The sequence below is a fragment of the Arvicola amphibius genome, chromosome 10, assembly GCF_903992535.2.
Source record: "Arvicola amphibius chromosome 10, mArvAmp1.2, whole genome shotgun sequence".
In the NCBI taxonomy this organism is placed as follows: Eukaryota; Metazoa; Chordata; class Mammalia; order Rodentia; family Cricetidae; genus Arvicola; species Arvicola amphibius.
The window spans coordinates 43,141,891-43,157,991 of NC_052056.1; the positions used below are offsets into that span (position 1 = coordinate 43,141,891).

Genomic DNA, 16,101 nt, shown 5'->3' on the forward strand with positions numbered 1-16,101 from the left:
ACATACATCTTGACATAGGGATATATAGAGAAATTGGTTTTTTGGTTTGTTTATTTATTTGTTTTGTTATGTTTTTCTTTTCTTTCCTAGTCCAACTTTTTAAACCTAAAAATTCAAGGAAATGCATTCCCAGCTTCACTCCCCACCACTCTCTCTCACACACACGCACACACATCTTGCCATTTATAAGAACACTTATCATTTATCTTCCTTAGAATATGAGTAGAAATCTGTTTTCTTCATCTCCTATGAAAGATTACGTCAGTTAATATGATCAGAAGTGCTGAGAGCAAATTATCTCCCCATCAGGCGCCTGTTGCTCTCAGCATGTAGAATGGAACCTAAACCAGATGATGTTTGCTTTGATCTTCTTGATCAACATCTTCCCACTCATGCCTGAACATACACACACACACACACACACACACACACACACACACACACACAATTCTCATCCCAGGGAATGGGCATTCCAAATTCTTCAGAGTCACAAGTGAATTCTGAAATCTAGTCTAATTCTTCTAAATATGGAGCATAACTCACAGGACTGTAGGTCATGCTTGTGAAAGAACAAATATGGTTTGAAATGAAGCAGAAGGGCCACAGTATCAATTGCATGAGCCTCAAAATATATACGCAGATGGAGTTTTGTGTGAGTGACCTTTTTTCCTAAACATGAAGAAGCTAATCTAGTGAGAAGTCAATCATAATTTAACTTTACTGGGTCGTATTGCTCATATTCCAGTTGCTTATTGCTGAATCGAATCTAATATAATGGCATTCACACACTGGGTGGTGATTGGATCTTAAAGGAAATGGGGAAAATACTTAGCACTTTCAGAGATATCATGATGATGATTTATTATGCCTGTAATTATTTGTCTTGATTGGTCTTGTTGCGTCCTCTCATGCAGAGTATGAAAAAAAAAAACAGAGATGGTGTGGCACTAACAGGATTATTCTGCTCTGTTAGATGTGTGGTAGAAGACAAAAACTCGAAAGTGGCCTGGTTGAACCGTTCTGGCATCATCTTCGCTGGACATGACAAGTGGTCTCTGGATCCTCGGGTTGAGTTGGAGAAACGCCATTCTCTGGAATATAGCCTCCGAATCCAGAAGGTGGATGTCTATGATGAGGGATCCTACACATGCTCGGTTCAGACACAGCATGAGCCCAAGACCTCCCAAGTTTACTTGATCGTGCAAGGTAAGGGAAAAGTAGACTAAGAGAGTGAGCCCTGGAGAATGGCTGTGATGAGCAAGGCATTTGATTTTCCTCCTGGATGACTGATTTGAGAAGAGAGAACTAAGAAGACCCATGTGCTAGTCAATGGTGGTGTTTTCCCCATTAGCTTTGCTTAACACACACACACACACACACACACACATACACACACACACACACAGAGCAAACCCACAGCTATCTTAACATAAGTGTACACAATGTTGAAATTCTTAGGAAGTTCTTTTAATTTTTCAGTACTTTGCAGAATTTAGGAAAGCCTTTTTAAAACCTGTCTTTGCCTTAAAAATCATTATCATTTCCTTATGTGCTATTAAAAAATGTTTAGAAAAAGAAAAATTCCTAGGAGCTGTGATCCCTTCTTACCTGGTTGCCTTTCTTTGTGGCTTGTATCTTTATTTAATAAGTTGATGTAAGCCAGACTAATGATCAGGTTCTGTGGCATCATAGGGGAAAATTTCCTTCTAGATTGGAGTTTCTCTGAGGCACATCTGAGTCATGGTTTTCCAGGATTAAAATTTTAAATAGCATACACATATGCCCACACGGGGTGGCTTCTTTGGGTCCCCTTTGCCTTGAAAACAAAGCTGATACTTACACAGTTTCATTGCAAGCAAAATCAAACCTCCAGCAGTTCCTCTCCATCTATCAGGAAAGATCTAAGCACTGACAAATATTAGGGCTGTATTTCTGTATTTGTGATTTATAATTTCATGGAAATTTAATGCAAATTAAACATGGCCTTAGGGTTCCTGTCAGTATTCCAAATGTGGTCAGTGGTGTGGCAAAGTTGGGCTGTAGCTACTATTAATGTGTTAAGGAACTGGTTACTGCAGCATTTAAAGGATCGCTTTCCCAGATTTTCTCAATAATAAACTGAAACAGAAGTAAAACATGTCAGAGTCCACATGGTAGCAGGGTGCTTCAATTGTGTGACTTCCGTGGCAGGCCATCTGCAATGGCTGAGAGCTTCATTTTAATCCTTGGAAAAGGCATGTCTATGGTTAACAAATTTCCATATATGAGAACATTGCAATGAAGATTAGTGGTGAGTATTTGAGCCAGGAAACAAGACATACTAGGGTGGGGAACGCAGGAAACCCACATAATGTGTAAATATACTTAGAGATGTATGAATATTTCTATTTGTTACATTGCTAATGCCTATAAAACACAAATAAGTATTCACAGACAGACAGACAGACAGACACACCTTTCTAAAACAAAGAATTTCTACATGATTCAGTGGCGTAGGGAAGAATAAACTTATGTATTAATAGTAAGGAATCTTTAGAACAGATCTTACTTCATGGCCAAGCATTGTTTTACCTACATGTTTCTTTATAAAAGATCATTCTTCAAAAAAAATTGCTTGATTGCAACATTGCTTTATAATTTGAATAACTTTCCTAACTTAATTATCATGAGAAAGTTCCTAGAGACCAAAATAGGCATTGTGTATATAATTCTCAACAGAATACGGTTAAGAATCTGAGCAATAGAAGACTTGGTTTCAAAATGAAAAAAACAGAGAATCACTCAAGACAAGTTCCATGTTCAAGGTCACCAGGGAGGCTGTGAAGTAGCTGAGTGACAAGCCCCTACTGAATGGAATCAGATCTGGAAACATTTCCATTGGGTTACAATATTCTTACTATGACCTTAAGAATAGCTATTTTAAAGACTTATATTTAGGCCTAAGTCTTACCACCAAAAGTTCAAAGTTCTCCCCCACACCACACACACCTATGCATTTGTCTGTATTCTATTAAAATCACATAGAGACATGTTAGAAAACAGAAGCTCAGTGCAAATGAAATTAAGTTTGATTTGGTATTAAGAAACAGAAAAAAAGCCTGTTTAATGGGGGCAGTACTGTTTATTCATTGTCTTGTGTAATTTGAATATTACTTGTAAGTAGACATGTGAGCAAAAGCTTATATTCAGTGTCAACAACAAACCTGCCCAAGGCTTCCTGTTATCTTATAAAAGGGTTTGAAGCACATTTATGTTTGTTTCAAGTATTATCATATTTCCACCTTAATCACATCACCTTGAAAGAGGAGAGAAAACCCTGTACTAAAACAGAAGGGGAGGAGGAGTTGCTGCTTCCTTAGTCTGAGATGTAGGATGGGATTTCTGGAGGATGCTAAGGGCCCTTTACATTCTTTCCCACAGTTATAGAGAAAGTTGAGCAAATGCAGTTTGTATCATTAATACTTAGATGATTTATTAACGCTTAGAATGGTTAAAAATTCCCCAGAATTTCTGGTTTGGCAGATCTGAGTAATGTCTGGAAAAATGAATTTATAAATCCACCACGTGATGCTCAGGCTCCCAAAGTAGTACAGCAACACAAAGAGCGAGTGCCCCCAAACAATTATATAAAATAAGAATCTGTGGAAGGAAAGAACAATGCTGCATGGATTCAACCAATTTTAGATGGCTGTGTCTGCAAATATTCCTAAGAATTTACTTGAACATGAGGCACACAAATCAATGCTGAGTTATTTAAATGCCATGGCCTTCTAGGATCTTTAAAGCTGCCTACATATAGCACCCTAGAGAGATAGTCTGTTTTTCCAAACTGTTTGTTTTCAGGTATCAGAACAATTGTGATACACTGGTCTACTCTTCAAAACTTTCAACCTTATATATGTGCTAGTATTTATAATGTCTTATTTTTCTGCTATATATTATTTATACTGGAAGCCAGTTATCTATCTGTCTGTCTGTCTGTCTGTCTGTCTGTCTATCTATCTATCTGATTTTTGGCACAATAATTGCTTTTCAACATCTTCACCACATTCTTATTTTGTTGGTCATTTCTCACAGAAAAGAAATTTATTAGTTTATGAAGATTATTACATATAAACTATCCTGTGTTGAAAAGTTATTTTATGTGATTCAATAAACTATCTTTGTCTAAATGACAGCTACACATAGCTTCCTTATATGGTACACAGAATAAAGTCTTACCTCAGCAAAGCTTATGTCAGCACTGACCTTTGAGGCCACTTTTGATTATTTGCTAATATATATTCTCTCTGAGGGAGCCAAAGCTACCCAAATTTAAACATGCATTTTGCTTAATAAATGCAGGGACCCCTATGTAAGCCTAATATTTGGTTTCTGTGCCTGAATCTTTATAGAGTCCAGGATCAAAGTTTAAGAACACACGATTTTTAATATCAATAAAATAAGGAAGTAAATATCAATAAAATCTTTTTCTGCTGCTAATGTATTCATTTTTCTCTGAAGGTTATTCTTCTATGGTTTCTTGGTCTTCTAAACATGCTGCCAATGGAAGTGCATGTGCCAAGGCAACATAATTCCTCTCTAGTTATGACTATTGCCCAATTTGCAGTAAACTCAACCCTTCAAACTATTACATTTGTCAAAGTGCTCTGGCCTGAGAGCCACCTCCAGAACAAAGGAATCAGAATCCCTGGGGTGGGTCAACACCTACAAGTTCATTATCATTGTCACTCATTCATGTGCCCAGGAATCAAGACCTACTATTCTGCAGATCGAAGCAATGGCAGGGATTGGCTGCCTCCTGCCAGTCCATTTTCCCGTGTGACACATCAAATTATGCCTAACAGTTCGCAGAATGAGTATTAGAGGATAGTAATAGTAAAACTAAAAATAAACCCAAGTACACTGCTGAATTGAGGTATTTTTAACTCTGAGCACAATAGCTTCAAAATGAGGGACTTGTTTAGAAATCCCATGTGTATTTGAATATAAAGGAATAATGACAAAAATATTTTTAAATATGAATGCTAATTTACCACACATTATAATTACCATTTGCTTTTCAATTTATATATTTGTACTGCATGATTCTTAGATTGGTATCAATGCCAGAGGGGTTACTTCCATGTTCAGTCTTTTGCTCTTTAAGTGCTATTCTCTTTTAGTGAACATGTTAACATAAATAACCTAATCTGAAAATATCAAAATTGGATATTTTTAATAAAACAAATTTAAGTACTGAAGTTTCTTCAGATAGATCAATAAATTTCACAATAATATAGATTAGAATTTGAATTTTTTCTTGCCACTATGATTCAAATCACACCCATTGCAGGTGGGAATGTATACACTGTTGGCAGGGAGTTTATTGCATAATTGTTGCAATTAATATAATATAATTGTGAAAAATATTGAGAGTAAAACACACTGTAAGAACAAAATGTTCAATTTTTTTACCACTGGTGATAAAAAAAAAATCCACATTTCCTTTACTCATAAATTCTAGAGTACTCATATGGACTTAGAAAAGAAACTCTAAATTTATTGCTTTTCTTATGAACAAAAGTCTGAGACTCCTTTCTAGGATTTGAATTTTAAGAAACCTGTCTTACAGTTGGCTCTTTCAAACATCCCTACTGCTGCTGATCAAAACCCATTAGAGAGCTTTGAGAAAGTACTGCTTTTTCCTTTCAGTCTCTTTCTTCTGTCGTCATTGGTTACTTCTTGCTTCCTTCCTGTCTCCCATTCTTCCTCCCTTCCTTAGTAAACATATGCTGCACTGATAATCTTTTCAGAATATGATCATGGTTTACTCAACTTGAAACAAGTCATACTTGTACACTGTAATTGGATTTAGCCTATAGCTATCCTGATTTTTAAAGAATTTTAATAAAACATGACATTGAAATCTTTTTGATTTGATTTGCTTTTATGATTATTGATGCTTTTGATTATCTTAATGATTCACTGTAGTCAGCATTTGTATTCTGTAGGCTAAAGCTGACCGATTTTCTGATTCTTTTGTTTAAGTGTGAGTGTGGTGTGTGTGTGTGTGTGTGTGTGTGTGTGTGTGTGGTTTTTCTAGACAGGATTTCTCCCTGTAACCCTGGCTGTTCTGGAATTTGGTCAGTAGACCAGGTGGGACTTGAATTCAGAGTTCTCTGCCTGCCTCTGCCTCCTGAGACTTGGGATTAAAGGTGTGTGCCACCACCACATAAGCCAACAGGCTCATAATTGTGTTACTATTACTGTCACTATTTAATTCAACAACCAGACAGTAGTTAATGTAAAGGAGAAAAGTGGAAAAAGGGGGCTGGGAAGTCCTTAGGGTATTACAAGGAGAAGTGAGACGCTTGTTCACTTCCCAGTTACCCAGCTAGCTGAGACCTGAAATAATCACACAAAAATTGTGCTTGGCCCATTAGCTCTAGCTTCTTATTGGCTAACTCTTACATGTTAGTTTAACCCATTTTATTAGTCTGTATATCAAAATGAGGTCGTAGCCTACCATCAAAGTTTGTATCATGTCTATCTCTGGTGGTGGCTACATGGTATCTCTCCTTGATTCTGCCCTTCTGCCTCTCAGCATTCAGTTTAGTTTTCCCCACCTACTTAAGTTCTGCCCTACAACAGGCCAAGGCAGTTTCTTTATTCATTAACCAATAAAAGCAACACATAGACAGAAGGACCTCCTACATCATTAGGGATTTTATTCCATGTAGTTTTCATTCAGTTTTTTTTTCTCGTAGAAAGGACTTGAGGCTTTTTTCCCCCCAGGTCAATCTAATCTCCTTACATTTACTTAGTATCTTCAAGCCTCTTGCATTTATTTAAAGCTCCCCTCTTTCTCATTAAGCTAAATAAACATTTTACATCTGCATACTTTTCCAAACTATATTTGCCCTTCTTGAAAATGAGAGAAAATAAGTTATAATGATAGGGGCAGAAGAGCTGTCTCTGCAGGGAATATTAAAATTCACATGAAGAAAGATGTTTCCTTGAAAAATAAAACCTATACTCCTTAAAACATTGAAGGCAACATTTTGAATTCACATATTCACATACAAAGATAAAAATTCTTATGTAATATATTAGCTCATTAAATACAGGTGATTTTATTGAACCAGTTTGAATCCAAAGAGTAATATTTCCTTTTAATGATCTTTTGAATGATAGAAGAGGTCTGTAAAACTATTCTGATCTTAGGTTTGCAAAAATGACAAGTAAATTAAGTAACCAAACACAATAAGGCTCTTATCTTTCTTTTTAGTAGAAATCTATGAATCAGGCTATAGTGTAGTCAGAAAGCTTCTCAGCCTTGGTCAGGGCCCATGTGAGCAGGGTCCCAAGAGGAGCAACATCACTGAAAAATATAGCATCCTTGTAAGAAACTATCTTAGCAGCAAGTCCAGTATGTTTAGACAGAAACTCAGCAGAAAAATGTGAGGATATTAACAAATAAGTATAATGACACCCAATTTCCAGAGATAGAAAAAGAGAGATGTAGCACTGAGAACAGCAAAGTGAAGAGAGTGGTTTCCAGATGAAACTAGAGTAGTTAGTATTTATTCATGACTTTGAGATAAATATAAAAAGTTAGAGACAGAGAGGAAGGGGAGGCCATAGAACATTAACACCCCAGTACCAATGATCATTGTCTAGCACCTATAATCCAGATGTTTCTTTGAAAGTATCATTATCCACTACTAGGGTCATAGGTTGCTTAGAGGAAAAGATGATCAAGAGGGGGCAGGGAAGCAACAACAAGAACCTGGAACATCCTGTGAACAAGAAAGTAAGGATGTACTAAAAGAATAATTATGCATATAAAACATATCTAGAAGGCAGCTTCAAAAGGACTTCCATCAGCCAAGTCTAGGATGATTTGGGTATCAAAAGAAATGATTTCAGATATTCTAACATAGTTAGATGAGAGTTAAATAAGATGAGAGGTAGATAAGGATTATAAATTACTCTCTTACAATGCTGACTAAAAATAAATGTTGAAGAAATGTTGGGATGTGATAAATATTTGAAAATCCTTACAGAAATAATTAATTCAGGCACAAAAGTATCAAGGATTCTAAAACTGGAAGAAGAGCATTAAAGACTCAAAAGTATACACAATCTCAAAATAGCTACCTATAAAATGTTACCTACAATAAGATAAAAGAATAAATGAGAAAACCAGCTGATATCATATTGATCAAGTGATCAAAGTTAACAGTACCACAAATAACACACACTGGTGTCACATGCCAGAATACAGGCAATGAGCAGCAAACAGGCTTACTTTGTGGTGCAGCTTCCAAAGTGCAAGTCTAAGCAGGATATATCAAGCACAGTGAAGCAAATTTTATAGCAAGAATTGAAGGACTTTCTTTGGACTGCCAGCTTCCCAAATATTACACTGAGACTTCTTATTAATTTTGAAACGTTGGCCTTAGCTTAGGCTTGTTTCCAACCAGCTCTTAAAGCTTAAATTAATCCATTTATATTAATCTACATTCAGCCACATGGATTGTCACCTCTCCTCCATACAGTATTTCCAACTTGTTTCACATCTAAGGGCAAATACTAAGTCTCAGATTCCAACCAGAGTTTTTTATCTCTCTCCAGACATCCCACCCATCCTCTCCTGCCTAGTTATTGGTCATTCAGGCTCTTATTAAACCAGTCAGAAGGTACCATGGCAGAGACAACATCTTCACAGTTTACAAAAAAGTTTAGCCCACAACAGTGGAGACATGACACATATGTAAGATGTAAAAGACATTTGAATGAAGAAAAGACAAGACAGGAAATTATAAACTTGAAAGAGTTGGGGGTGTGTGGGAGTTCTATTCATTGATCTTGTATCTTTTAATAAAATCAAATTATTGCAACATACAAAAAAATGTTGGTTAAGGTAAGAATTTTAAGGCTGATAAATAAAATGAAAATTTGTAGTAGTGCAAAGCAAAGTGACATAAAGCAGTTTTTCCACTTTAAATAAATATATAAATAGAATTTATTATGTTAACAAAGGAAAACCGATATGAACAAATAACAAAATACACGTGATATCATTCAACTTACTGATTTTGTTCTTTGCAAAAATTTAGAGAGCTAAGTGTAGAGGATATAGACTTTCAATTTATAAAAGCTCACATTAAAATCACCAAACTAAAAGCCATTCAAACTCACTAATAGTCAAGGACATACAAAGTAAGAGAGAAATACATATTTCTAAGCTAGTGACACTAAGAAGGAGTTAACAAAATGAGCATAGGCAAAATGGCAAGGCAGTGGAGAAAGTGACACATTTATATCTCCCTGTTGAAAGTGTAAATTAGTGGAAACTTTCCTAGTGTAAAGCAGATATGTCTATCAAAGTTTTAAAATACATTTCTACCACTTGACCAAGTAATTCCACTTTTACAAATGTGTAAAAAGAAAACCATCTGACATGCAAATCAGGACTTATGCATAAACTGGTCATCAAAATGGTTTAAAGAAAATTGTGAAAAATGCTCCAGATATTAAGAATAATGAAATGAGGAATGCCATTGAATTATTTTTGGAGGAAATAATATTAATATGGATATTATAAAGTCTATCATCCAGACTTTTTTCTTATGTTTGGAAATGACCCTCTTTATCAGTATTGTAGCAATATAGAAATTTTCACAAATTTAAAATATGAAATGAAATAGCTGTCCTTAAAATATGGGCAGGCTTGAAACTCTGGTTTCAGAATCATTAATCGACATGATTGACAAGAAAAACTCCCCCTAAGGAGAATGAGTTGAAATAAGCAGTGGTAGCCACACTGGTGGGTTTCTAAGGGAATGGTCTCAGCACAGTCTTTGCTGTGGCCTGGAGCCAGGGCCACACTGGTGTGGTGACAGCTATGGCATCTCAACTTCAAATTAAGCAGCACCCATGGATGTCTGTGCTGTGTGGTTATAGATCTGTTATGTGGCCTTCCCAATGATGTGAGCTTGGATGACTTCCTGTTTACACAACTATCACATAGCCAATGTGGTTTCTTTTTTCTTCAAAATAAATAAAAGGTCTGAGCTACACAGCTCAACAACCATTAGTAATCAAAATTTGCGGAAAAGGTTATTAAATGATTAAAATACTTTTCCATATTGAAAGTGATAGTTCTTTTTAGTATCTTAGTAAAGCTCAATAATATCTTACACACTCATATATCTATAATAAAAAAGAAAAGATAGAGCCGGGCCATGGTGATACAGCTTTTTAATCCCAGCACTCAGGAGGCAGAGATAGGCAGATCTCTGTTGAGTATGTGGCCAACCTGGTCTACAGAGCTAGTTCCAGGACAGGCTTCGAAGCACAGTGGAAAAAAAAACAAAAGAAAGAAAGAAAGGAAGGAAGGAAGGAAGGAAGGAAGGAAGGAAGGAAGGAAGGAAGAAAGGAAGAAATAAAGAAAAGAACGAAAGAAAGAAAGAAAGAAAGAAAGAAAGAAAGAAAGAAAGAAAGACTAAATTCTAAGGTGATGTTTGTATAATGGCTTTTGGAATACTGTCTTATTAAGTAAAACTTCATATCCAGTTTCTAATATGTATGTATTATAACTCAAAAATAGCCAAATAAAAGTGTTCAAATAATAAAATTTATGATTTTCAAAGGAGATTCTTTTAGAAACTATTCAAAGGTAAATTTTTGACTCTTTTCTTCTACTATCCATTTTTTGTTTGTTTGTTTCTTCTGTCATCGTCTTCTCTCACAATCATTTAGAGTCTTTGACGCTTTTCCTTGGAAGAAAGAAATGTAAAATCATCTGTTATAAAAAGATTAAATTAGCTGTGAAAGTCTGACGCTATGAAGGCTTGCTTCATTTCAGAGGAGAGACTGTAAGACAGTGCCGAGAATGCACACGCACGTAGTCTTTGCAAAGCTTTGTGGATCCCATCATGCAGACGGGGTTCTCTGCTGCAAGAATTTCTGTAGAATTACAGAGTAAGAAATCATTGCATAAAACTTCTAATTTTGCGAAACATTAAAATTTAAATCAGAACATTAGGGATGTCCCCTTAATCTTGTGCTGGCTTTATCTGCCTGTCTGCAGTCCCTAAGTCTGTGTGTCAGTAGCTCCCTTACTGATACCTAAGGCCAAGTTTGTCTGTTGTTATTCTGTTTTACTTCTTTATATGTTTTTGGTGATAGCAAGAGCAATACTTGGTCTTTTCTAAACCAAAGACTATTAAATGTTGACAGGAATTCAGACCCTCTAACACATTACTGAATACTCTAGTCAAGAAACCTCGGTTAAAACTGCTAAGTCTCATCTCTCTTCATTCTGCCCTTGACGGTTGCCTAACATAACTTTCCCTAGTTTTCATATTCCTTACTATTTTTTCTCATATTCTTTATTTGCATCTTTCACTATCTCCCTGTTATAGTGAGCCTGTCTTCTAGCTCATTCTCTTTGAGCACACTTAACAAGTTTCCATTTACTTATCACCTCTTTCCCTTTTGTTTCCTGAAGTCATTCCCTATCCTAATGCTGCTTGTATCTCTCCTGCTAGGTCAGCTTGTTCTCTTTTAGGTGTGTGATCTTCAGCATATACATTTCTCTTCCTTTCTAGATTTTGCTCATAGATGACATTAAAAATAATGATACCATCACTCTCCATTGCCAGGGAGCCCTGTCCCCGTTTTTCTGAATATTACCTACACTAATTTATGAGTAAGCTAAAATCATCAGTCACTTTTTTATTTATTGGGCTCAATGCTAAAGCCTCGTTTGTTTTAAGCAGGTTCTTTCTTTTTCTCTTATATTCTTATTTCTAATAATATGTCACCCTCCTGAAAATGGGGTTATTTCCAAGTTATCCCTTTCATTGATCTACTTGTAATCAGTCAGCATAAAGCATGCTTTCTTACACTCTCAGTTTATGTATTTATTAGCTCTTCCTCAGATTAAAAAAATAAAAATAAAAAGTTATCATTTTCTTATGCTTTTTGCTATAGCAAGGTGTCATATGTGTCCCAGGCTGTTCTTCTACTTCCTAGGCAGCTGATGATGACCTTGAAATCCTGATCCTCCTTCCTCCACCTCCTGGGAGCTAGAATTATAAGCATCAGTGCCATGCTCAGTTTATGTAGTTATGCAGACTAGACAAGCATTCTACCAAGACCACAGTCCCAACCTACTTATGCCTTCTTTGTATTCTTAACTATCCCGAACACAGTGTCTAAGGATTTGTGAAATATAGCTATGATTATAAGGATTCTTTGTCTTAAATCTTTTGAATGTTCATATTGCGATAGAGTTATGAGACTCCTGGTGTTCCCCACCCCCAACATATTATTTCTACACTCCTTCTACATATGTGCATACATCAGATCCCAAATAAAGAAATGCTACCCCCAGAAAGTGTGAAAGTAGAGCTAGCCAGTCATGGAGTGTGAAAAGTAGAGCCTGGCAGAACTTGAATGTGTGGAAAGGACCTGGCAATGTACAGACCCATGGGTACAGGACAGAAGAGAATTCGAGGAAGATGCCAAGCTATGCAGACCTTAGCTGCATCCTAAGGGTTTGTTTCCATTCGCCTTTTTCCCCCAGAGTGTGTGTGGGGATTCAAACTGTGATAAAAATTGACTGAAGGCTTTACACGGGGAATAACATAGGTTCCTATTGGATCATTATATGACTTATTTTTATTTTGATTAACATGCATTTTTTGGCACACACTAATGAGTTTGGTGAAATTTCAACACATGCATGAAGCATGCAGTGATACAATGCAACCTCCCTTTAGCCAGACTCCTTTCCTTCACAAACTTCACAACCTCCAGGGATCGTCTACATTCATGCTAACTGAATTTAGCTTCTAAAACTGAAAAATGATGTGGAGAAAAAAGAAACTATTCCAAGTACATTGTTGGTGAGGTTGTAAATTAGACCAGCCATTATGGAGAACGGTATGGGTGTCCTTCAAAACACTAAAAATAGAAAGCCATATGATACAGCAATTCCCTTCTGGATGTATATCCAAAAGAATTGAGGTCAGCACGACAAAGAGACACCTTAACATGCATATTTATTACATCACCACTCACAACAGCTGGAATTCAGAATCTACCTAGGTGATTCATGGATGAGTAGGTAAAGGAACGGTGGCCTTTACGAACAATGAAATATGATTCATCCATAAAAACAGGATTCACTGGAATTTTAGACAGCACCTGACATGCTTTGTGTAAATAGCATCTGCACTGTATCTTACTTGGGCTCGTTGTCTAAACCCAAGTCTTTCCTTTTCTAACTCTACAAGCACATTTAACTCCCTTAAAAGATGTTACTCACTATTGTAGGAGGAACAGCCAATTTTCTTCAGGGATGCAGCCTCCAAGATGCTACCCATGCGGTAGATTATCCTGCACCCATGCTCATAAAAACAGCACTACGTGGACTTAGTGGGTTTTCAAAAAGGGCACAGGCAGTTTGGATGGAGAAGTAGTGGAAGAGGTAGAGAAGTATGGATGTGGGAAATGAGGAGAGGATCTGCAAAAACACATGATATTCATGTGTGAAATCCTCAAACGATAAATATAATTACTTCTTTAAATCTAAAGATGTTACTGGGGCTAAGGAGATGGTTCAGTGGGTACAATCCTTCATGCTCAAGCATAAGGGCCTAAGTTTGCTTTTCTAACATCACTGACATGTAAAAACCCAAACGCATTTATTAGCTCCTTCAAACTCAACACTGAGTTTGGAGGGGAAGAGATATGCAGATTCTTGGAGTCTTGCTAAAGCTATGAGTTCCAGGTTCACTGACTGACTGTGTTTCAAAAAATAAGATGGATAGCAACTAAAAGAACAAGAACAAAAAAACAAAGATACCAGAGCCAGGTGGTGGTGCACGTCCTTAATCCCAGCATTTGGGAGGAAAAGGCAGGCAATCTCTGAGTTCAAGACCAGCATTGTGTACAGAGTGAGTTCCAGGATAGCCAGGGCTACTCAGAGACAGACAGACAGATGGGTGGGGGGGGGGACTGGTCTCTGACCCACAAATGAAAACACAGTCCAGTACATCTGCACACACAAACACACAGACACACACATGCACTCATGCACATATCCTCACACACATGCAAAATCACAGTCCATAAGTAAAATGTAAAATCCAAAGATACTTGGTAATGGAGAGTATCAGTATTTTGTGAAATATTACCCACGCTCACAAAACAGGCAAGACTTCAGAAATGCCTTAGAAACAGTCAATAAAAAGCTTAGTCTTTATTTATTCTAATTCTTTGTCTTTGCAAGCATGGAGCACATCTCTGTAATTATCCATACATGGTCACTCTGTTTTGAAACAGCAGTTTTATCAGCTCATTTTCAAGAATGTAATGAGCATCATCAAACTAATAATCACTGAGTACTTTAAATTTTCTAAAGACAATTTGAGTGGTTTCTGCTAGAGTTTTCTATATTAAATCCAAAAGAAAACTTATTATTTTCTACCACATAGCCAGTGAGAAGAGCTCTTTCAGGCAGACCCAGGAGCTAGCAAAAATAAACACATTGCAGATTGTTCTAAGGAAGAGGAAAGGGGAGGAGGGGAAGAAACTTCACTGAGTGCTGATTGGTGGCTGAATTGATAATGATTCATGCATCATTTTACATCATTCTTCTGGATGGAATGCTTTACGGAGGGGGGAAATGAAACTGTTCTTTAACATCCCGAAGCATCTGAAAACCTATGCAACTTCCATCGATCTGCTCTCTGCTGGATAACACTGCTATTTCAAAATATGGTGACATATTTACTTCTCTCAGAATGCCTTAATGCCTGTAAACCATCCCTTTGTTGACTGTTGAGAAAAAACCTCATATTCATTCTTCTGATAAACTATAATTGGAGTAGACATTGGGGTACCCTATCTTTCTCCTCTTCCCCATTCCATTTCTGCTTCATACTCATGAGAGATAACTTAAGGACTGATGGTTTTCAACAGTCTTTACAAAACAAATTAACAAACTACTATATTCTCTGCATTGCTGGTTACCCATATCTCAGTCGAATCTCTTCCTAAAGCTCTTTAGTGAGAACAGACAAAACATTAGCTTGATACTTTTGTTTTATTTGGAGCATAATTTATTTGTAATTTCTTTCAAATAATGGAAAGATACAGAACTTTCATATCTAGATATGATCAATAACTCCCTATATCAAATACTTGGATCAAATTTTATAGCAGCTTATTTCATCGCCTTAGAGAAACTTCTTTCCCTGAGCTAAAAGAAAGAAAACGCCTGTTCAAGAATGCTGCCCTGCCAAATGGCCCATGATTGATGGGACAGCAATAACCAGGGGGTATTTGCCAATTCACCAATGCCAAGTCCTCAGAGTGGTTTTGCTGCCTGTGACAGCTGGTGTTCCCGATTGGAAGGCTGTTTCTGTATACATCTCTGATTTGCATATTTATATACCTCGGCTTCCGTATGAGGTTTGCCTTCACAGTGGTGAGTATAGCTTGCTGCTTGAGAGCCTCTGGGCATGGGATGGTAGAATTGATTTGTGTAAAGTGAAAATTGTAGATTTTTTGTGATTTTCAGGTTAGCAAGTAATGCCACATTTTGTCTCCATTTTCATCAACTTTCTTAATGATTTTGAAACTTCTGTACGCATGGGCTACCATTTGAGACAGACACATTGTCCTCTCTCTAGGAGGGGCCAGGATCCTGTATTTTGGCATTTCAAAAAGATAGAAAGAGAGACAGTAAAGAAACAGAGTTAGTCAATTTGAAGCCTTGAAATGAGAATGGTGGGGCTGGCACAGGGAAGGGATCCACTGATGTTTGAGGAAAGGAAAGAGAAATCACCCTACTAAACCAGGTATATGATCTCAGATGCAGTGATTCTAAACCTCAGGGTCCCAGAGATCCTGGAACAGGTGAGAGCCATACAATTTTTGGAAATATCACCTGTGGAATATTTATAGAACAGAAAAACAAAGAAGCTTGATGCGGGGGGACACCTGTGTCTTGAAGGATTAGGAGTTTGATAAACAATGACTATATTAAAATAAAATAGTCTCAGGAAAACAGAGAGAGATAGGGGATTAGGAGGAGTT

The 16,101-nt window shown here is 36.8% G+C and overlaps 1 protein-coding gene across 2 annotated transcripts in view; it reads left to right on the forward strand.

Moving 5' to 3' along the window:
• The window catches only part of LOC119825416 (limbic system associated membrane protein), a 619,673-nt gene that overhangs the window by 341,725 nt on the left and 261,847 nt on the right, over nucleotides 1–16,101 (forward strand). For both annotated transcript variants that reach the window (XM_038346259.1, XM_038346260.1), the window contains exon 2: nucleotides 974–1,206. In XM_038346259.1, coding sequence (XP_038202187.1) covers nucleotides 974–1,206 — 233 coding nt within the window. The remainder of the gene's footprint in view (nucleotides 1–973; nucleotides 1,207–16,101) is intronic.